Source organism: Ciona robusta, chromosome 9, assembly GCF_009617815.1.
Source record: "Ciona robusta chromosome 9, ASM961781v2".
In the NCBI taxonomy this organism is placed as follows: Eukaryota; Metazoa; Chordata; class Ascidiacea; order Phlebobranchia; family Cionidae; genus Ciona; species Ciona robusta.
Window position 1 is genome coordinate 6,238,797 of NC_143243.1, and position 24,539 is coordinate 6,263,335.

The 24,539-nt window shown below is 36.1% G+C and overlaps 2 protein-coding genes and 1 long non-coding RNA gene across 4 annotated transcripts; 2 read left to right on the top strand and 1 right to left on the bottom strand.

Annotated features, from left to right (window-relative positions):
* Nucleotides 1–201: 201 nt before the first annotated feature.
* Nucleotides 202–1,231, top strand: LOC149731674 (uncharacterized). The gene is made up of 2 exons (XR_016385679.1): nt 202–372; nt 669–1,231. It is a non-coding gene; the product is annotated as an uncharacterized LOC149731674 (long non-coding RNA).
* Nucleotides 644–10,967, bottom strand: LOC149731675 (uncharacterized). 2 transcript variants are annotated; one of them, XM_089884528.1, is made up of 9 exons: nt 10,913–10,967; nt 6,337–6,422; nt 4,913–5,007; nt 4,307–4,475; nt 4,011–4,099; nt 3,578–3,796; nt 2,745–3,251; nt 2,438–2,650; nt 644–2,199 (listed from the first exon to the last, which is right to left on the bottom strand). In XM_089884528.1, exons 2-9 carry the CDS (start codon nt 6,391–6,393, stop codon nt 1,935–1,937), a joined length of 1,614 nt encoding a protein of 537 aa, XP_089740654.1. In that variant the 5' UTR covers nt 6,394–6,422; nt 10,913–10,967; the 3' UTR covers nt 644–1,934. The 2 variants fall into 2 exon arrangements, with proteins under 2 accessions (XP_089740654.1, XP_089740653.1); XM_089884527.1 differs by lacking the exon at nt 10,913–10,967 and adding an exon at nt 7,956–8,948.
* Nucleotides 10,968–15,165: 4,198 nt separating this feature from the next.
* LOC149731676 (uncharacterized) lies at nt 15,166–24,505 on the top strand. The gene is made up of 14 exons (XM_089884531.1): nt 15,166–15,360; nt 16,834–16,917; nt 17,515–17,601; nt 18,843–18,921; nt 19,493–19,602; nt 19,932–20,077; nt 20,457–20,577; nt 20,777–20,911; nt 21,404–21,579; nt 21,891–21,995; nt 22,438–22,606; nt 22,901–23,051; nt 23,300–23,413; nt 24,207–24,505. Exons 1-14 carry the CDS (start codon nt 15,235–15,237, stop codon nt 24,290–24,292), a joined length of 1,689 nt encoding a protein of 562 aa, XP_089740657.1. The 5' UTR covers nt 15,166–15,234; the 3' UTR covers nt 24,293–24,505.
* Nucleotides 24,506–24,539: the final 34 nt, after the last annotated feature.

The following is a 24,539-nucleotide window of genomic DNA, read 5'->3' on the forward strand; positions in this document are numbered from 1 at the left end:
TATGCAAGTCATGTCTCGTGACATGCTGGTGTGACTTATAAATATCAGAGCGCGTGGTGCATGTCAGTATTACATTCGTCAGATTCATACGAGCACACGTTTTGTGTCAAGTTTTGGTGCTGATTGAATTGAAAGAAAATTTAATTGAACTTTTTTTACGGTACGGGCAAAAGTGTTTATTTAACATTTTGTTGTTTTTGCAGAAATTTAAAGTTATAACCGAAGTTTTCTGCACTGGTTGTCGTCATGGAAAACACAGAACAAAAGCAATCTAGCGGACAGTTAAATTCTAAAGACAAGACGTTTAAAGATACGGAGATACATATGCTGGATGTCAAATATTTGAAATATGCAATTAAAGAAGCACAGAAGGTAGTTTATATCTTAAGCTTTAATAAAATACCTTTGACTTAAGATTGTATTGTGGTTCTAGCATCCATGCTTTTATTTGACGCTTTTACCAAGTATTTTTTACGCATAGCGTGTTTTATATAACGACTGTCACTTTGCTGCAAATTCCCTTCTTTCCGTTCTCTTAATTATTGTTTACCTATATGCTTTATAGTGAATAAATTGAATAGAGTACAAAGTATAACCAATTGAGACACTGGTTTATGCTTTGGAATAAAAAAAGTCTTTAAAATACCAAATAAAATTTATACCTTTAGAAAACATCAAAACGACGAAAAACAAAGAAAATGAAACAAAAGAAAATTAAAACCAACAGGAATATTCAAGAAAACGTTGAGAAAGAAGTGACCCCGACCCATGTAATCTTAGAGGGGGAACTGGACTCAACTATTGTTAAAACAACTTCACAAACATAGTGGTTTGTTAAAACGAATGTTTCAATATAAACTTGACAACCAACAGGGAAGTTAATATTAACTTCTAACATTACCGAAGATGTTTTTAAACCGAAACGTTCGAGGTGAAAATCACATTTTACGTACGAGTCATGTTTAAATTAAAACTTAACATATTGGCATATATGGTATATGGTTGAAAACTTTCAGTATATGCCCTTAATAAAAGTAAGTGTGCGTATAACGCTTCTTTGCAAGTAATTAAGAATTTGGCTAAATTTAGTAATGCAACATGAAGTCTTTGTGTTATTATATGTATGGTATGTATACCGTAACAAATGTAATATCTATATCATATAGCATGTATAACTTCATGTAAAAAATAGAATACTGTATAAATTTGAATAAATATTTGAAACGAATTATGTATAGTGCAGCTCGTGTATTCTGATTACGTTTTAAAGGAACATAAACTCTTGAACATAAATACTTAGTTTTGATATTTTTAAGGAAAAAAGTAAACATAATATAAAAAGCTAAACTCACGACCGAGAAACTGGGATAAATTCCGGAAATCTGACTTTGATCTATAGTGTTATAAAGTTGGACGATTCTTGTAAAGAAATAACAGTCGGGATCAAGTGCTACAAAATGTATAACCGACAGAAACCGGGTCCAACAAATTTCATCTTTGCTAATTTTCGGACAGAAAATTTAAACCGAAGCTATTTTCCCTAAAAAGTGTTTCTTCTTACATAAACATCAACCCCCCTTAGCCGTATATTGTATTTTAACTGTTCAATTACTTGCAAGCCGTCAGTCGTCAGTAAAATGAACCACAAGTTGGAAGCATAATATGTTGAAATGACGACAAACCTTGGGGCAAGGCCTATTCTATATGGTTTAGGTCCTTGTCGGTGACCCGGGATTTATGCCACAGTCGGCTCTTTACCCCAACACCCATCAGTGTGACCTCGTCACGGACTCCATTCATATCACATATTTGTAATTCTATAATATACCGGCGAGGGCCAGAGTTGCCCTTTTCCAAAGCATCTATCCAAAACAGTTCGAAAGAAGGTAGGTCAGCTTTTTGAAATCCGACCTAACTTGGATTATTTACCTTCGCTACTGTCTTACTGTTATAGTGGGCACGGACCCCGCTTGAGTAAAACCTGTGGAACTTTCCCGAATGTTCAATGAAGACCGGGGTGACATTACTGGTCTATTCAATGCAGCCAAACTATTGCCACGATTACTTGGAAGTTGGTTGTACTGCCCATCCATATTCACCACTACCATTGACACGTTATCGTTGCTATTCTGGTTATTGGAGACTCGTGGGTTGCTTTCACCGTTTTCGAGTCGGAAGCTCACAGTTTTACTTGGTTTTCTGTTAAAAACATTTTTTTAATTTATAAAGACAGCAAGATTGAGTAGAAAGCAATTAACTTTTATTGCCCAGCGTATGGTTCACCAACAAAGTTACATACGGGGTAACTCGTAAGTGAGCACGCGGTGTATAAAACAGAACTCCCGTGTTAAAACGACTGTAATTGCCCCGACACGAGAGAATAACTTACTTTCATTCATTTAACTTATGCTCCTACCACCAAACATACAACACTCACCTCACGTAATAACCATCGCGTTCAGCAGGAGACATATTGTGTTCTGTTGCCCCTGATAGATGGGGGAGGGCTTGTGTCACCCATGGGGAGTGCTGTGACGTAATAACTGATGACGTCATTTTGGTCTCAGCATCCGCCCGTGCGATGACGTCATTAGCGTACACAATTCTAGGTGTTATACCGCTGGAAAACTTTCCTGGTTGGGAAGACGGTCTGTAGAATGAATATTTGTCTTCGTATATGGTAGTGAGGATTAAAGATTATAGTTAAAACGATATAATAAAGCGACAAAATGACTAATGCTAACCTGTAAGTAGTGTTGTAGTATTTAAGTTTCCTTTTACTGTTTTCTGGGACGGGTATGTGGAGTGGGGGTGTACTGTGGCTTGGTGACGTCATAATTACGTCATTGGCAGCAATTCTAGCAGCGTAATAGTTTTTCACTTTGGTGTTGATAGGGTCCCGTCGGTAGTGGGGGGCACGCTTCGGGGAAATGGGCACGTAAGCAATATTTGGATCAGATTGGGTGACGTCAGAGTTATGTCGCCTAAGACCAGGTGGGTGGGGATTAATCGGCGGGACGCTGCGCTCTGGATTCCCGCCGATTCTGCTTTCAAATCCCGATCGTGGTCGGTGTAGTTCGCTGCCGCTTCTAATACGCGGCCGAGCGGACATTTGCGCTGAATCAATTGTTCTACCGAATTGTTTGGAGTTGGTTTGCCAAGAGGGTTGAGAGGAATGATTTTTATTGGAAGATGATGTTACGGGTGTTCGGTTGTATATGTTAGGTGTTGCAACATCACGGCTGTATGGTCTGTATGAAGAAAGTAGGTTTAGATCAGGAATATTATAATAATAAAAAATATACTGTGATTACATATTATGCCTCACAGTGATTTTTTCTTTAATACAAACAAAACACAGCACAATATATATAGCCTATAACATAATATTTATCATTTTTAAACGATTTTTACTTCTAACATCACTAAAGATTATTCAAAAAATGAAGACAATTATGTCATGCTGGTCATGTTCGCTTTGAAACAAACCAAAGGTATAGATATAAAAGCGCCAATAAACCAAACATATATGTATATACATTATGTGCTCTTATAGTGAACTCAGATATATAGATACCTGTTGCTACTATGTTGGTTTCCGATATCACTAGGCAGTGGATCTGATGTCTGCCTTGTAGCAACCAACCTCTCGCTGTTTATCTTGGTGAGGATGGGATGACGTTCTGGTGACGTCATAGGCCTCGTGACGTATTTGTGCCCAGTCTCTAAATACCCGGGGCGACCTTGGCGTGATTTAGTTTGAGGTTTTGCGCCAACGGTGCTACCGTCTAGATAACTGAAACGTAACATAATGTTTATTGGTCTCTTCCAATGTAAAATTAAATGACAAACGAAGAGAAGGGAATTTGTAGCAAAACGACGGTCGTTTATAAAACACGATATGGATAAAAGGAGGAAAAAAGCGCCAGTAAAAACCGTGACTTGAACCCCAAATACATTGTTAGGTAAATGTAGTAAAACATAAATGTTTGAATGGAAATGATACTCACTCGTTCCCAACACTGGTGTATTGGGTGAATATGTTACTTCTTTCATTCCTTGAATGCGCAGAAGTGTCATGAGTAACTGGTGCCGAAGCCTGGGAATAGTTTTTCATATTTATTGTAATTGTTTTGTAAAATTTATGTACTATTTGTGGTTTATTGTAAATATAAATCATGCCATATACACTGGGATATATTATAGGTCTTAGTAAGCGACGAGTAAAAGCAAACAACACTTGTTTCGAGGTGCTGTTTGGGCTTTATTATATATTATTATCAACACATATAATGTTCGAACTAACTTTCGTTTTAGTTTTGTCCTCGTTTGGTTTGGCCGAACTCCTACCGCTAGGTGGGGAAGGTGAGCGAGTTAATGAAGCTTCTCCAGTCACTGAGGAAAGTATTTCAAGGGGAGTTCGCCATTTGCGACGATCGTTGTCACTTTCGTGGTTTAACCCATACGGAACTTCTCTGTGAAACGAGCATGTGTAAGAACAATGGTGTTTAAGACCTGGGGTTGGCAGAAATCTCATTCGAATCAGTACTTCAGTTTAAATAAGAGTTGTTATGTTCTATATAGGTAAGGTCTTACAGTGCTGTACGCCGTATGATCTAGGGTTTAAACCAGAGTTGGCACATTAGCAACCAAGGGGTATAAGGTCTTTTAATGAAAACAGTTGTTAAATTGGAGAAAGGAAAATATCTTCAATTTGTCTTAATAGTAATTTGCAAAACAAAAACGAAGAACAGCGGTACTGGTAAAAACTATTTGAGTTTAAATCTTAAATAAAATTCCCGACTGCTAAACCCACAATATAGTATAAAGAGTTATATCTAACTTAAATAAATAAGTGTAGTTGGAAGAAATGTGTTAAACAATAAAAATCCAGCCTTATATTCAAACCTACTTCCTCCAAGTATTTATCTCCATGAACCTGAGCGGACTGAGATATTTTGATATTTCATCTTTCGCCACAATGCTCTGCAGGATCGCTCGGTTCGTCTAAAAACAACTTTGTGATGGTTAGTTGTTTCTGATGGCTGACATAATTATAGAACAGGTGTACGTATATAGTACTGTGGGTTTAGGACTTAGGTGGATACCGTTATAAAACATATTATCCCATATTTCCTAATCGTGGTTTCACAATTACGAAAACGCCCTTTTAGTCTTTCTGTCAATGTTATGTGTTTACCACCATTTGGTTGTAGATATTGTTATCACAGGCAATTAAGGTAAAGTGTCAAAAAGCGTGGCTGTTAAAATTACAACTTTTTAATTATTTCAGAACGATTTAAATCCTTAATTAGTGAGAGTGAGCCACGATTAGTGAGACGAACATCAGTTTTAATCTTTCAATGTTTTCATTGCTACTGTGTGCTACAAAGGAACGTCAACGTCATATAACGTAGTTAAGCCACGAAGCAAAACAAATCGGTTTTAACTCTACGGGTTATCAAAACAAAGCGACCAAATCTTGGCAAAGCACAGAAGTCAGAGACGAATTGTTTTGACGTCAAAGCGATGACGGAGGGATATTTAACCGACACACTGTATAATGTGGTGTTTATTTTCGTTGGTAACGGCAATGAAACTGCGCTTAACTTCTTATGGAAGCAAATAGTCAGTGAAAAATAACTTAGCCTGTCCTTTCTTATGCTTCTATCTGTTGTTTTAATAATTTGGTTTTCGCTAGCGTATTCGAGGAGACAAATAGAAAACCTTGTGTTTCTTACTTTATACTACATTCAGAATATCAGATGTATATACATTAGGGTGGGGGAAACGGCACACCTTTAGAACATAATAACCAAATATCCTGATCGTGTTTTTTTACAATTAACAACGGTTTATGGGAATCGTGAGGATACAGTTTTACGATTTTTTGAATGTTCTTTGTTTAATACTAAATGGGGCGAGAAAATAGAATGAAAAGGTGTTCCATCTTTCCCCACCCTTCTACACATCAGTAAACCAATATTCAACCGCAAAAAACATAAACCTCAGTTGCAACTACAACAAATATTGACATCGACCACCAACGATTGTATAGTAAGCCATTAATATAGGAAATAAACGTGTTTTGATGGTGTTGGTCGAATGGCGAAAATAAATTTAGTCCGAGTTTTGTTTCTGCCGATAAAAATATCACACAAAACATTTTTAACGAAAACTTCAGATAATAATTAATAAATAACTTTTGGACACTGAGTGTAACTTCTATTCCAAAAAAAAGATGAAATATAAACCGTAATCCTTTTCTATATACGCCTCGCTTCAAATCCTCGTTCTAATTTTACCAAAAATAATAAAGTTGAGTTTCCTACATACTTCCTCATCAAGCATGTACGATGTCTCCTCGTGTCTGTTCACTTGTTCGATTTTCATTTTGTTTCGGTGACTGCGTTTCCTTGCACCTGGAAAGTGAGATGTGTTGTTAGGTTGCTGGTCCAATTCACGTTTCACCATATAAGGATATGTTGTTATACTTTACGTTTGACGTTGAACCGACCAGAATGAAAAACACAGCAATAAAAAGCGAATAAAAGTTAATTGTGAAAGAAACAGCACAACATGATATATTTTATATTCAGATGTTTTGTAAACAACACTTTTTGTATTTTATATTGAATTGTTTTGTTAACAACATAGGTAAATGACATTCAATAAATAAATGCCGGAAGAACTGTTTTATAGAACAATTCTACAAGTATATAATGCCTGGCAGCAACAGTATATATACCATATACGCAATATAGTTAAAACGTTATTTCGTCGGTCGTAAAATACACTTGGCCCGAAGTTTTAAGATGTTGTGACAAAACGTTGTTGTTAAAGCAAGTGCTGTGACAGTTTCAACTCGTTAAAATGTAAAGTCGTGTTTTCGCAAAGTATTAAAGCTGTCGGCGAATTCACGTAGGGTATATACACAAATACATACAAGGCTGGAAGGCCTCGCTTATATAAGCTTTGAAACCATGACGAAGCAGACTTTGAAATTCGGCAAGAATCGAAAATAGCCAGAGCAAACACGTAGGTCTAGTACAAAACGTGAAGAAAGTGGATTTTCCGATACTTAAAATCGGCTACTATCGTGTTGATCTAACTTAAACCAACACTAAAATGTCAGTTCCACAGTGAAAGATCTGTTCAATACTAAGCCATATACGTATATTGAGCTATAATAAACAGACGTATACGCCACCTTGACATTTTAACATTGAAATAATGCTCGTGTTATATGTAACGTTTATTTCTGTTTCAACCGTAATTAACGACAGTTGTTTTAACATTACTCCTCTTTGATGATGGTATGCAAACCCCATTACTGACAATTTATAAGAACGACATATCGTGACACAACAAACAGCAGCAACACAGCTGTATTAAGGTACCTGATAATGCATTGATGACAGCATCCACGGCTGGGCATTCATTATGCGGGGTTGCTGCACAGTGTGACAGGCGTATAAAACAGGCATGCTGTATAACAAGACAACGCACTTACTCGTGTTCGCGCATCGACGGCTACAAATCGCACATGGAATTTATAAGACAGCGATATATATAATATTATCAGCCCGACTTGCAGTTATAATATAACTTGAAACAAGTGTAAAAGCGCAACCAGCATTCAATGTTACTATGTTATAGCTTGAACAAAACAAACAAAACAGATTAACGCACATATAAAAGCAATTATAGATCGTACACATTACGACAATACTATGTAATCACTATAATGGCATCCGATATACAATAGCAGTGTGGGATAAGATGGATACCGTTAGCACTTAAAAATACCATGTTTACTCATCGTGTTTTAAACAATTAACAACCGTGAGGGAAAAGTTATGTAATTCTGTAAACATTCTTGTTTACAACCAAATCGGACAATAACATGGCCCACTTTACCCCAACACGGCCCATCTTACCCTAACCTACTATACCTGAAGTATGAGGTTGCAGTTTTATTTCAGGAATCGAATTCAATGAAACTTTTCTATCCTGCCTCCCAACCCCACCGTTCAAAGCATAATGCTGGATTTGGATTCGAACCGGCAATGACTTGGTAGACGGGCGTTGGTACAATTCCACTATTTTCATTTCAACAAGTAACCTATATATACTAAGCCTATGTCTCTCTAACAGTAAATGGTCTTCACGTTTATATATTTGTTCTCGCATGGTGAGCAAGCACAGTTGTTATAACACGGGTGGTCTGTTTTATACCGCGTACCACCGGTTTACACGTTACCACGTATGTAACCTATTTATCCTCACATGACGAGGCAACGGCAGTAATTATAACACGGGTGTTCTATTTCATACACCGTGTGCCCGCTTACCACGCATGCAACTATTTTCTGCATTATAATTTGCGTACTCCCACCAAATCTGAAAAAGCCTAGCAACAATTATTGATAATGTAACAACTTAACGACTTTTACACCTCGTGCCCGCTTACGAGTTACTTCTTATGTAACTTTGAAATCTCCAACTGTTTGCTTCAACCACTGAAATCAACAACCTACATCCACAGGATATGGAAGCAGCCGTCTCCATAACTTAGCGCAACACACTGGCTTCATATTACCTTATCTATACTGTGGGAGTTAAACACACTAGACTTGGTCCACCCGCGGCAATACATTAACTAGAGATACTTCGAAAACAAACCGAGATCCTACGAGAGGATAAACGATAGTAATATAGTAGGACTGGGGAGACGGGACACCTTTAGCACATAACATCCAAATAACCCGATCATGTTTTAACAATTAGCAACGATATTTTAAAGTTGAGAGGATACGGTTTTATGGCTCAAACATTTCTAAACATTCTTACTGTTAAATGCTATATGATAAAACAGAATAAAAACCTTGAACTTTATTACCTCAACCTATACTAAACATTAAACTAAAAACATAAATTTCTCCTTTCAAATATTCACATAACCACCTAAACGTGCAACTCACTCAGTAAAGTCGGTTAAACATCGCGTGTTCGCTTGACAACCAAGTTATTGTTGTTGGGCCGACTAAGAATCGGTTAGAAAAGTCCAGACTCCGATTTTGATAAGTAGGTATCCAGCTTTCAAGATCGGTTCGGCTAAAACAACAATAAAGGTTCGTATACGTTGCACAAACGTGAAGTTACTGTTAATTGGTTCTGTTTAAATAGGAAACTGATTGTGCCATTCCAGGCGAAATATAACTGACATAATACAACTATTTGGACGCTTTTTTGTCTGTTAATTTCGTAGCACTCGATCTGGTGTATAGTAGGATGGGGGAAGATGGGACACCTTTTCGTTTAGTTTTCTCTTTTCATTTGGTAGTAAACAAAGAACATTCAATGAATTATGAAACCGTATCTCTACGACTTCCACAGACCGTTGTTAATTGTTTGAAACACGATCAGGCTATTTGGATATTATGTGTGAAAGGTGTCCCGTCTTCCCCCACCCCACTATATTATTACGAGAATCCTCCAACTTCATGAGCGTTATAAATTAGATTGGTTTCACAGAATTTATTACATTTACTGTGAATAGTTTGACTTTAACCTAATGCACTCTGTATGAAGGTTATAAGCGATAACCTTCGCCCTGAAAGTAACCCATGGATACAACGAATGTAAACGTCTATTTACCGGGTAAACCTACGGGGTTATTCAGTTAGCTTTATTTTACGTAACTAGGCAAACGTTTCAATACAGTATGAAAGCGTAAATACACACTACCGTGTTATTCCTCAATCATTGCGCGATGTTAATTAAATAATATCTCTCTTGTCTGTGGCTTTAATACGTGCAAGGAACAATTGAAAAATCTGGCCTTTCTACAAAATAATCTATATATCGCTTTAAGCAAATACAGCTGAATAGAAAGCAGTTAACTTATATCACGAGTACAAAGTAATACTTCGCAACAGTGTAGCTGCGGCCTGCTTACTCGTACAATTGTATTAACAGTACGTAAATATTTGACGAATCATTTGCTTTCTACTCGAGTACAAAACCAATACAACTGGCCTAACGTGCGGATATAAGACCGCTTTTATTTAAAGGCTTTATAACATCCTAACTTTCAAAACAACGGTACAATGCCGCAAATCTGTGAACAACACTTCAATTCCTTAAAGTCTTACGTTAGCGGCGTAATGGTCGTTTCTGTGGCTGGTAAAACACCAACCGCATGTAAGAAAATAAAGGAACAAAAACATGTGATAAAGAATGAAAAATAAGAGAAAACAACAGAAACTGTGATAATTTCATTGAATCTTTTCCTGATCTATATATAGTTGGACGATTCAGGTAACGAAAAAAGTTGGTGTGTTACATTCATAATACCTAACATAAATCGTTATCTCTTCGAACAAAACAGCGAATAAATATAACGAATAAAGGGAAATTAGCAGCAAAACAAAATTCGTTTGAACACAATGCGGTTAAAAAAATGCGAAAGAACGTTAGTTTTAATATGTGACTGTTAAACCAAGATAGTACTTTCTCACGTTCGATATCTGATCACACAGTCGGCGTATGCGATCAAATTCGGCGTTTATCGCGACCATTATGCGATCAAAATTATGGCCTTCTAAAATTTAATACTCTGCATAAGTGATCCCAAAATTGCCTTATGTTGGATATATAACTGTTATTGGTTTGAAAAGGGTTGATAAAACAAGAAATAGTACTGTGGGGTAAGATGGATACGTTAGCACATGGTATCCCATATTTTCTTACCGCAGTTTTTACAATAAGAGTCGTAATGATACGACGGTTTTATAATTTGGTAAATATTCTTTGTTTCTTACCATATGGAATGATATAAGAAAATAAAAACATGGGCCACAGTTTCCCATCACAACCTAACATATAGTTTCAAAATCCCTTCACTCACCTGTTAGTTTTAAACGGGTTCAAACTTTTGCAAACAAGATATTTAGTTTCTGCTGCAATTCTTTCTTCTTATACATACAAATGACGGCCAATTACGATGACGTAACTCAATTCATCGTATGTTTTAATCCACGGGTGTTGACCAGTATAACAGCATCAGCATTACATAACCTATATACCTTACAGCATATTCATAACTACTCCCTATTTCGCCTGAAAAAATGATAAATATTACACATAGGGTGGTATTATAGTAAACTGACTTAAATCGTGTATTTTTTGTTTAGTCGCCGATTAGAACCATGTGCAATAATTATTACAAAGGGCGGTCAAAATTTTATCGACTGAGTTTTAGCCAATCGACTAAAAACGCATAAAATCTTAATTTTGAGGCGACTATATAGATTCAGCGGTAGGCGAGAACACCACTCGGTTTAACAGCGCAATCATTAGACTGTAATTGCTGCTGATGTTTTGCTTGGAGAAACCAAAATAACGGCGGTTTGGAGAAGATGTGGAAAGGCGCTCACAAAGCTCTTGAGTAGAATAATCTTGGGGTCAAACAATCCTTCTACACGATGCCAGGTGTCAGCGCCCATGGGCCACAGATTAGCTTGGAAGTCTTTATATCCAGGTTCGGCACTTCACACGCGAACAACCCTCGAAAAGTCTTGAAAACTTCGGCCGGAAACTTATCGTCGCAGTAGGTCGAGGTTTCTGTTCACAACCGAGTTATTGAAGCAATGCTTGTCAGCTGTGACGTTGAAGACGACGTACTTTGTCCATGAAGTGCCGAACATTAGTGTCGGGCTTAACTCACAAAGACAACGATGTTTGAACAAGTTTAGATGCAACAACCGCGTTTTTTTAACTGACGTTCTTACCCACATACTTATGTATAGCATGTTTCAGACGTTGGTTTTAACAGCTGTTGTTTCGCTGTTGATTAACCTTTCTTCGTTTTTAAATAACATGAACTTAATAGTAAATTATGTTTATACCACATAAGCTATCCATACAGACCTGCAGAAGGGAGAACTTATCGTAACATCGATACTTCATTCCGCTACTACTGTGCTTTTAACAGCAATTTGTTGACATTTTAACCCCGCTAAGACAGCTATATACCTGGTTGTAAAATATGACAAGTGCCTATCAGTGTCTATATCCCTTAATGAATAACACGTATTAATCCTTACGTAGTTAACTATAGAACAAGTCAGCTTATCATCGTATAAGTTACTCTGTTACCAGGGTTTGGTGTGCAAAGCTGTATTTAGCACACCTGCTATTCTGTTGCTTATAATTGCCCTTGGTAAAGTCGGTGGATTGTTCACACTTTAACAAAAGCCTGCTCTTATAGTTGTTATGTTAATGACTTTATTCAAATGTATATACTGCGTGCTAAACTTAAATCACGTTGTTGCTATAGTTGCACCTGTCTCGCTGTGATAAAGTTTATATGAGTCTTGCCTCTTTTGTGCGATATTTTGGAAATCCACCGAATGTTGGCTGAATGTTATGTCGCCTTTGTCGCATTCGCCACGCTTTGTTTCTCTTGATTATAAAGTGATTGGTTACGCGATACGGGCGGAGTTACACAAGGCATTGCCCGCCTACAATCAAACACTCGGTGTGCCATCCACAATAAAATACGGAAGAATTCGACGAGCTACAAAACAGACTCCTAACCTCGCCAGCGTAAATACGCAACACACCCTGTTACTTCACGGTGAGCGCTCTCGTAAGGGAAGGGTCGGCTAATGTTTCACAGTAATTGTGTCTGCCCTCACTTTACCTTTACTTCACCTTTACTTTAAAGCAATACTCGACAGGGACTAACATTATTAATGCGTCTCTTGAACATATATTTACATAGCATAACATAAATTTTATTTATATCTTTGATAATATTAACGAAAATTAGATTAATTAAAACATCTAAGAGAAGGGAATTAGCAGCAAAACGACACTCGCTAAAACATGCTGCAGGTTAAAACTACTTGAGAAAAAATATATCTTGTACTTACTGCAATGCAAACTGACTTATCGTACTAACCTCTTATAAGCGATGACTCACACTCAGATTCCGTTATATCCTGAAACGGAATAACGCAGTAATACAATGCGAGACGATTGAAACAGTATACTGTATTAGGCTTAATGTGTGTCGCTATACCGGTAATTATGTATCGGAAACTATACTCAGATTAGGGTGTAAGGAAATAGGTACATATTACAATTTAATGACGACGTTACCTCGCATAACCCCCTCACAATAAAGTTCAATTTCATGTGTATGCTACCAAATGGTGAATAAGTGTATATATTTGAAGATTTATCAGTGTTATACAGGAAAAGATTCAACTACCTTAAATTTGAAACCCAATTCTCGTTTATGTAAACCCACATCACTTATATATTTAAATTCAAACATCTTCCTAAAAAATATATAATTTTTCGCAGTTCAAATGAGTTAAGGTAATGGGCCAACTCTGCCCAAAATCTCAGGTCCCATGGCATGTCACACTGTAGAACCTCTCACCCATATAAAATAGAATGTGGTATACAGTGTTGGGTTGATTGGCCAACGCTAATCTAAACTTCAGGTCATATGGCATGGCTCACTGTAGGACTCCCCCCCATGCCACAGAATAGAATATTTACATCAGTCAATCGCCACCACCATTCTAAACAATTGTTTAGATACATGACTCTCTGCTGCCCCCACGCGGCTATACAACCGGAGTTTACTATAGCAACAAAAATAAAAACAGAATTACGAAAACGCGTTTTTGTTTTGTTGGTATGTCGTTAATTGAACAAAGTTTGATGCATGTTTAAAGTACAAACCCGTATTGTTTTAAACCTGAATTGGCGTGACCATTTTAAGCTGGTATATAACAGACGTTCGGATACTCTGACGTATATAGGTAACCGATATTGTATCGTGTGGCTATATATATAATGAAGCATAAATATACAAAACACTTTATATTATTGAATGAGACCAATCGAATAAACAGGTAATAAAACACAATTATTTTATTTTCCGTACCAAGTACGACAGCGAATATCAAATTATTGAAACAACGAAAAGAAGGGAATTAACATGCATTAATTAAAAAAAGCTACCATTTAAAAGTGCCAATAAATCATTCATATCAGATTAGTGAAGTGTATACAAAGGAGCCAAGTCCAAAATGAATCATCGCCGTTCTGTTGAAATAGATTTCTGATTAGCATGTTTTAAACCAGAAACAGTTCATCCTGTATAAAGGAAAGTTTATTCATCTGGCTCTATCTATTTGCTATAATATATTACATAACAAAAATTCATGTATCAAAAACTTAAAATCAGAGTGGCCCATTACCCCAACACCTGTTTTTTTTAAACATAATTACATTTGTTTTATCTCTTCGTAAACGACAGTGGAGATCAAATAGAATAAAACAGCGAAAAGAAGGGAAGTAGCAGCAAAATTACAGTCGGTATATGATTTAAAAACTGTGTATGTGCGAATATGCGTTTACCAAGTGTGTATGTATAAAGTACTCGACTAAATCCGCAGCAAAAATGTATTTCAAGAAGTCTTCTGCTTTATTAATACTATATGGTTTGTAATATATGTAAAACTTGGTAAGTTTCCAACCCAAAAATGCTCTCTACCATATACTTCTTCAGTGTTTGAATATTTGTATATACACCAACTACCTTCGCATGTGCCCCAGGCGACATGGCGTTTTCTCATTTAGACGGAGTCCCGCAGGCGCCCACCGGTTATTGGAGACGGCAATTTTGCACGCTGCTGATGCCATATAACCTGCGTATGAATGTGAACTGTAATTGTAACTTGCGAAGTGTATTGAGTTTCAAGCGATTACTGAAAAAGAATCCGTAAAATCTGCGTTGAAGCAACTCTGCGGTTTTTTATAGTCTGTTCAATATATAAACTATAGTTGGTGGTGCTTTATTTAAGTTAATCAAATCTAATATTTAATATTCTGTAGTTTAATTTCGTTATAGTATGTTAATAAGATAAATATAATGAGTTGTTATTGTATGTAGGTTAGTTATATTTATTAAATTGTTTCGTTACTTTTCAAAGAAACTTTTATACCCTGTTTAAATGGTAAAGCTCTAATGTATTTATACATTTGTGGCTGTAAGTCATATTAAATAGATTACTTTGTATCTTATATGACAATACATTATATAAAACTATAATGTATTATATTCGGGTTAACCATGTGCAGCAAATTGTTTCGTATTTTTCAGTGGCAATTTTGTAGATAGGTGGTAGCCGTAGGTAATATACATAGATGTACAGAATGCTAAGGAAACGGTTAGTAAAGCGGGGATTGGAACTGATTGGGGCGGTTGCTGTTGTTTATTTAATGCTGGAGATATTAGAATCACATACCATGGAACCTAGCGAAAGAACGAGGGTAAGAGAATAACTTGTTGTTTATTTTATATAGTAGGTTGGGGTAAGATGGGACACCTTTTCATTCTTATATCTTGTCTCATTTGGCGTTAAACCAAGAATATTAAAAGAAATACAAAACCGCACCCTCACGACTCCTATGGACCGTGTTTTTTTGTTGTTGAAAATACGATCCTGATGTTTAGACAATTTGTGCTTAATGTGTCCCATCTCGCCCCATAGTACTTATATTACTGTGGGGTAAGATGATTACCATTAGCACATCATATCCAATGTTTTCTAATTGTAATTTACCAATTAATAACGCCCTTTTATTACTTGTTTACTATCTAATATAGGACGATAAAATATAATAAAACAATGGACCATCTTGCCCCAACCTATGGTACAATTTTAAAGGTGCGAACATTTAAGCTTGTTTTGTTAATATGGCAGGCGCAGTAGTCTAACAATTACAGTGAGTACTTTATAGGCAAAAAATACGTTAAATCTTCTGCTGATGAATGCCATCCAACAAATCAAATTCCGCAACTTATTTGTCTTAATGAGGTATATGATTACCATGCGCAAAACACATACCGTTCATAAGTCGCGCAATTCTAAGACCTGGGGCTATGATAACGTGAACCATTATAATCAATTTATGGACCATGAAAAACACAACAGATTACACAAAGTTGTCTGAGAGAAGATTAAAAGAATGAGAATAATTTTAATATTCGCTGTCACGTTCTGAACAACCGTGTTTTAACGATTGTCGTTCGGCTACTAATTCTCTTCTCTTAATTGATGTTTTAATTAATTTAACCTTCGCTATCGCATTTGAGGAGATAGATAACGTTATATGTTATAAAAACCGAAGGGTAAGTATACTTCAATGCGCGCTGACACACGTATTATAACGACTGTCGTTATCCAGCCACACGAGGATGAATAAGTTACATACGTGGTAACTCGTAGGCGGACACGAGGTGTATAAAAGATAGAACACCCGTTTTATAATGACTGCAGTTGCCCCGATATGCGAGGAAAAAACAAATCCATTAATTAATTTACTTCAAATACCCGTAGTCACATATACGTGGCCGTATTCGTGGCAGTGACGTAGTAACACCGTATTGGTATTTGAAGGCGTGGGCCATCCATCAAAATTATCGAGGCGGTGTTTGACATTGAGGTCATGAAGGTAGTTCAACCCCGCCTTTCCTTTGCTTGTAAACTGACACTGATTCTGGCGCCATGTTACAGTAGCTGACCCAGAGGGGGTTCGAGGCTTGACGCTGCTACCATTGTGGACGCACATGGACAAGAAACTTAAACTTATCAGCAAACCCTTATATGATGTATCGCACACGAAACATGGGTTCTTTAAGATTACAAAATTATCAACTGTCACAAGATCTTATACACCTATAATAGGCTACACCTGGTTGTTACATCATATACAACTAATCATAAATTTAATTACCAACAGAATATACAAGTGCAGTTACCTCAAGGAGGAGGCTCGCAAGACGTCGCTGTACCTGTGGATCAAATGCAACAACTACAAGAACAGGTAATCATACATTAGCCAATTATGGTGATGTGTCCCATCTTCCCCCGCCCTACTCTAATGAATGTATGTTTTTTATCGCAATAAAAAAGTAGACAACCTCGTAACCAACTGTTGACATTTGTAGCTATACCACTTCCCCCGCGGTACAATAAAACAAATAGCGAACAAACAAATATTGTATATATTAGCAGCAACAAATATCCTACAAAGATAACCATCATAAGAAAAACCAAATGTGGTGCAAGTAACTTTCCGCCCTAATGGAGAATACCGCATTTTAGAAGCAGTTGTTTTCAGTAACAACAACGTAGTTTTAAACTTAAGCTAAATCTGATTTAAATTAAAGTTGTTTATTAGTTGTGCATATGAGCATATATGGTATACTCTGGGGTAAGATGGATACCGTTAGCGCCGAAATAAACGTGTTTTAACTATTAACAATGCTATTTTACTGTTGTGAAGATACGGTTATATAATTTGGTAAATATTCTTTGTTTGCTTCTTAATTGAACGATAAAACAGAATAAAAGCATGGATCATCTTACCCCAACCTACCATAGGCTATATAGCTTACACAATATCGTATGTTATACACAGTTACACCAAGTACAAAGAGAGCAAGAGCTTCAGATGTCAAAAATCAACAACCCTCCACCCCAACCCCAGCAACCTATCGCACCACGGGTAAGCATATAATTAAGATCGGAACGAATGTGGGTATTTTTTCTATGTTTTTATGTATATAACAGGGTGGGGGAAGATGGGACACCTTTAGCACACAATAACCAAATATCCTGATCGTGTTTTAAATAGATAACAACGGTTAATGGGAGTCGTAGAAGTACGGTTTTATAATTGTGAATGTTCTTTGTTTGCTATCAAGTGGGACAAGAAAATTGTAGTCAAAAAGTGTCCCATTTCCCCCCACACAGCTGTAGTACCGTGGGGTAAGATGGGATACCGTTAGCACCAAAATTTTCGTTTTAAGAAGGGGCTACGGTTTTACAACTTGGTAAATATTATTTTTTTCCACTGGCAAATGAATCACCTAACCCTATCCTACAATTTTGCTGACCATTTAGACAACTCTTTATGGACAACCTAATGAGAAAAACACGTAAGTTTACCGAAAAGTAAACCCGGAAAGAAATTTCATATATAATCAAGTTTAACAGCATTTTTTAAGCTGTAAAACCAAAGCTAGCACACAATCTAAGTGCGGTTAAACGTCACTAATCCTTATACAGTGGTAGGTATAACCTGCGGTGATGGCCTTCTTTTTGGCGTGCTTTGCCGTATAGTAGACTACCTAAATCTAATAGTAGGAATGAACGAACCTTGTTTATGCTTGTATGGCGAGGCAACGACAGTCGTTATAACACGGATAATCTGTTTCATATACCTCGTGTTACAAGTTACCACGTATGTAACTTTGTGGGAGATTAAGCGCGAACAGAGACACATATATACACCGGTAGCAGGGTCGAGGCTCGAACAGGTTCACTACAGGCGTGCGTGCTAACCAAAGTTGTGCTAACCACCGTAGCCTCGCGCCACATGGTTATGCCGGGTTGTTGGCCGATCCCATAATTATGAAACAACTTCAACAATGTGGTGATCACTCGTATTAACAGTAAGGATAAACAGCCAACACCGTTGACTATACACACAGATAATCTATATGATATTTAACGTTAAAGAGATTTATTTTGTTTTAGAAGAACGAAAACGAATTCGCTTCGTTATTTATAATAGCCAAGACGATAGCAGAAAGCAAAAAATGAATCGTCTCTTATAAAATTATCTTTTATTGAGTTACTAATTACAATAAAAAGTTATACTACTGTGGGGTAAGGTGGATACTATTTGCATATAATATCCCATACTTTCAAATCCTATTTTAAACTTGAATCTCGTTACAACAGGCAGCAGCTGCAGCAACAAGACCAGCACCGCAAGCCGTAGTGATCAAACCAAATGCTGCAGATAAAAACGCCAAACAAGGTTCGACCGCCATACGGCAACAGTTGTTATTAATTGAAATACAAATTAACGCTTTCACCTATGTTTTATTACCGCGAATGCAAATCTCGCGGACGTGTTTAGTAGCAGATTAATATAGCTTCTAATTCTCGCCTAAGGCTAAGCACGACCTGTGTTAGATTGTGTATTCGTGTTTTGTGGCTATACTGCCATATAATAAAGCTGAAATTATGTATTAAAAATTTTAAGACACAATGATGAAACCTCACAATATATAGCGAGACATAGTAATATGAATGAATGTAACTTATTTATTCTCGGGTGGCGGGACAACGACAGTATTTATAACATGGGTGTTTTGTTTCATACACCTCGTACTTGCTTACTAGTTACATTTGTGAACACTTGTTTCAAGTATAAATCCACGTTAGTAACCACTAGAGTGGAATAATGTTAACCGGCTTGCCTAAGGCCAAACAGGCCACAATGGTGGTCACATCAATCCTTGAACCCAATATCCTCTGGTTTAGAAGAAAACACTTTAACCACTAAACCAATCTATAATATCAAACTAACAATCTAATTTGAGCAGGGGGGAGCGACAAGAAATCATCATCAAGAATCGCACCCAATGTAAAGTCAATGTCAGGAGGTCAATCTCCTGATCTCGGTGTGAGCACTAATTTTGAAAAGCAAAAGATTGTAAGTTGTTATTAAGTTAATGTTTAAATAAGAGACAGATGATGCCATTTTAAGCAAAATATTTATCTCTTATAGTAAACTATTCATCAGACTTGATTTTTGTTTGTTTAAATCGGGCCAGGTTATGAATATTATCACAGTTCCGAATCAAACAGCACTGTTAAAAAATATTATATCTTTATATAAAACTACTACCATTAAATTGAAAAACATTTGAAACATGTAACCGTTTACACCAATGCTCATTTCTAGCAGCTCTCATTGGTGTACAGCAATATTGTATAATCTAAATGTACAGCAATTTACTGAATACTTCACATTCTTTGCAGCCTCAACCAAAACTGAAATCATCAGGATATGTTTTACCCATGTTGTACTTTGACATGGGACCCAATAACTTGTTCCGTTTGTTTCGTCAAGGAGTGGTTTCTGCATATGAGATGGGAAGGACAGTAGTTGTTCCAGTGTTTCACAGGTTGCCTAACTAAATACATTACATGCATTGTAATTATGTCTATAAATCTATACTAACTCTATGGCTAATGCTATGTTCTCAAATTTTATTTTTAAACTGTTACTTGGTGGGTATTTCTATTCTATTCTGTTTGAGTAAGGGCCTACAGCGAGACATGCCATATGACCTGAAATGTAGTCAAAAGGTTGCAGATTTGAAGCTCCACTCTGTTACCATTGTAGGCGATTGCGTCCTTTGGGCAAGGGTTATTTAACAGCAATTGCAACCAAGTAGTCCATTATCATGACAGCCATTGCCCGCCATGCTAAGAGAAATAAGTTACAATCGATCAACCACAAATTAAGAACATGTAGTTTACTATAGCAATTATATTCACTAGGCACCCTAGAATGGGAGATGATGCTGAGAATCCATTTGTTCTTCCTATATTTGATACGAATTATACCGTTGACTTGGTTTGGCCACCCAGTGAAACTGTTGACTTGGGCGCCCTGAAAAAAGTAAGTTTAAGTTCAATTTAAAATGAGCTTTATTTATTTAATAAATAAAACAACAAAAGAAAGAAATAAACAACCACAGTTGTTAACAACATGTTACAGAAAAAGTGTAGCTGTTAAACTAAACATACAGTAAGCTATAAATATAACCTAGTAATCGACTTGATGCTTCAAGTTACAAAAAATACCTTTACCTCCGCAGGCAGTGAATGCGATATCTATGAAGGATTTTAAGAAGGAATGTAAAGGTAGGCTGGATGTTGTTGTTCAGTGTGGACAGGTTGACCAGAAGAGAATGGACGGAATTAAACATTTCCAGCGAGCTGCAGAAGTGAAGGTAAAACAAATAATAATAAAGTTGTTACATAATATAATTTTATATTTATGTTTTCGAAAACGATAGCGAAGATCGTATTTCTGTTATCTCTGCTAGTCTTGCCATATGGCATATGAAACTTCAGAAATACACTACGTTTTTACATTAGATGAGCCACTGAAAGATTTTTTAGGATGATATTTATTAAAAAATTAAATGAAGGGAATCAACGACAAAATGACATGTGTTATAACCGGCTAATAGAAAGGTATAATATATGTAGGTGTTAGGCCTACGGCTCCATGAGGGCTATGGCATAATACAAATGTGTTATTACTGTAAGCATGTTTTTTAGTCGTTTTGTCACTACATAAGTTTTCATTTTATTAATCTTTAATCTACATCACCTTAACCTGACAGACAAATAATAGTTATTATTATTATTTTCCGAACTATTAGAGCCTTGGGCTTGTTTGCATATAGATAATCTTACTCAACCTTCTATATCTCCAGGTCATGAGGGAGATTAAAGTTTCAAGTTACGAGGAATTGGTTCCCAATGATTTATCTGCGGGTAGAATTGGTCCTGATGAATATAAATGCATGGGAATAATATATGGGAAGAAATGCTTACCAAGCCAGGATAGATGGTTGGCCACTTACTCAAGGGTTGCTAAACAATTCTTCAGGTAAAGTACAGGAGGTTGTAAGATCAAGGCTTGATGCTGCTACTGTTGTGGGCGTGTGTCTTTGGGCAAGACACTAAACAGCAATTGCTCCAACCCAGTAGTTAGTAATGTGTTGTCCAAATTGTCAGCCATACATTAAAAAAAATCTCCCACAAAGTTACATAAGTGGTACCTCGTAAGCGAGCATGAGGTGTATGAAACAGAACACCCATGGTGTAACGACTGTTGGTATTGTTTACCTATAATAAAAACATGAGAGTAATAACTTAAAATAATAAACATAAAAAATATTAATTGAGTGTCTAATACAGGCCCCTTCCTGTGCGAAAGTTAGCAACAAGTTTCAAGGAAGAAGTCATGCATGATAAACCATACATGGCAGTGCATTGGAGATATGAATCAGATTGGTTGGACATGTAAGTGTTGTAGCCAGCCATGCAACTTAGCATAGTTGTTATGTGCTTGCTTCTATTCCAGAGTTTATGGCTTTAATGTTGGTTTAGTAATTTAACACAAAGATTATGAATTAAACATAATGTGGCTTAGACTACATAAATCAAATAAGCAAATTATAACATAGCTATTTTTAACCACTGTTGTTTTGCTGATAAGTCCCTTCTTTGTGTTGTTTTAAATAACCTGATATTTGCCACTGTATTCAAAGAGATAAATACAATTTATGTTATCCATGTTAAAATACACCTATATATTATGTGGATTTTATTAATTTAAACCTAAAAAATCAAGTTTATAAATAATATGATATAGAATTACATAAAACAAATTATAAACAAAGTTATTTCAAAACAACACCTATCATAATGTAAATAAAATAATTCAATACACAATATGGTTTAGGTGCAAGCCTAGTCGACCTAAAGGAGCTCGTGAAAGAAATAAGGAGATTTGCAAAATTACCGTTGGTTTGGAAGATGATGAACAACTTAGAAGTTCTTTTATTCAATCTATAAAAGACAAGATGGCCGATTACAACCTAAAAGTTATTTACCTAGCTAGTCCCCCCAATGTGAGTGTGTATTTGTTTTCTATTCTATTTCTACATCACTGAAGATGGGTTTGAACGTTTGAAATGAAAGTTGTATCTGAGATATGGCATATCATGTTTGTTTTGAAACTGATTAGAAGATCTGTGTTTTATGCACATAAATAAAAAAAAGATATTTGCAAATGAATTTAATTATCTTTGCATGGCGAGAAAACTATAGTCATTATAACGCAGGTGTTCTGTTTCATACACCTTGTACTTGCCTTTTGAGATACCATGTATGTAACTTCTTTTCAAAACTGAATATCTCACCAGAACATTGCACTTATCCGATTAATGAACGCAAGTTTTCCCGGCAACTTCTTCTACATGGATGACGTCATGAAGTATTCATTGAAAACCAAAGGAGCAAATTTTTTGACGAATAATTACAAAACTTCTTTCGTGGAGCAAGAAATCTGTTTCAGTAAGAGACTTTAGACAGATTCTAAAATAAGTACAACTAATATGCATCTCATGCTACCAGATATAACATGATATATAAATAAAGAGCTCTTTTAGTTTATAAATAAAATCGGAAATCACACCCACTGTGTTATAACGATTATATCGAGTGATAGAACAGTCGCTACTCTGCCATGCTAAGATAAATAAGTATAATATCATATCATGAAATACCCAGCTTTTAGATCAATAAATGTCATACTTTACCAGGATCAGCATATTACCTTGGTTCAAGTCTCTCCTCATGGACTCAAACCATTCTTACTGATCGCCTGGCCAGAAATATTAAACGGCACGACAGTGTTTTGGCTGTGGTTGGTAAAGGTAAGTAATGTGTTAGAATACACTTAATGCTTATGCTGTTACCTGGTTGATCCTGCCAGTAGTGATATGTTTGTCTTAAAAAACGAATCATTAAATCTTAACACAATAGACTGTAATGTAAAAACTTAAAAAATTTAGCAAAAAATCTTTGTTTAAAATAAACACTTACTGTTACTGAACAAAACCAGCAACATATAGTTTTTAACAGGAATTTTGTTTGAACATCTTGGCTAAGATTACTATCTAAACGGTGGTTAGCATAGGTAGCAATTTACGACACTTTGCTATGTTTATATGTCAAACACTTTGCAACTAAATGTAGACTTTGGTTATCATGTATATTTAGGTATAAAATTAAAAAAATGGCTAAAAATAAAAAAGTTGGTTGCGATTATTTAAGCAAAATATGTTGATCTGGCATTTTTAGGATTAACATTTCCCTAAACATGTCATAGTATGACACACCTAGTAATTTTTATGTATGACCGTATACTTATATCACTCTTATAGTAGTATTTATTGTATGACCATATACATATATGACCTTTTAGTAATGTTTATGTTTGACCATATCGTTATATGACATCTTGACCTGCTTATTTATTCAGACCATACCCTTATATGACCTGCTTAGTTATATTTATACCAATCCCGCTTACACAGTGATATGCTTATCTCAAAGATCAAGCCATGCAAGTCTGAGTACCAGCATTAAACCTTATCCTTTTATGGCATGCCATATACTTATATGACTTTTGAGTCACATTTATACCAACCCCTACCTTACACACAGGAGCTCCAGGCTTCCCTGAAATGGTCTTTCAGTTCCCTGAGGGCAATTTTAACTTTGGTGGTATGATACCAGGTAAAAAAGTATAACAGATGTCCATCAACTGCTACCATCTTGCCAGGTTGCTTGCAAGACTAATAACAAGCATAGAGAACAAACAGAGAAGGCGTTCTATGGTTAACTGACTCCTCATTTGCTTTTTCTATTTCTTAACTCACAGTCTTAAAAATATTTATTGCGTGTTTCTATTCTGTAAATATCACTGAAGCTTTATATTGACAAATACATTCGTTTTTGTTACATTTTCTTTGTATCTTTATAAATCTGTTCTATATT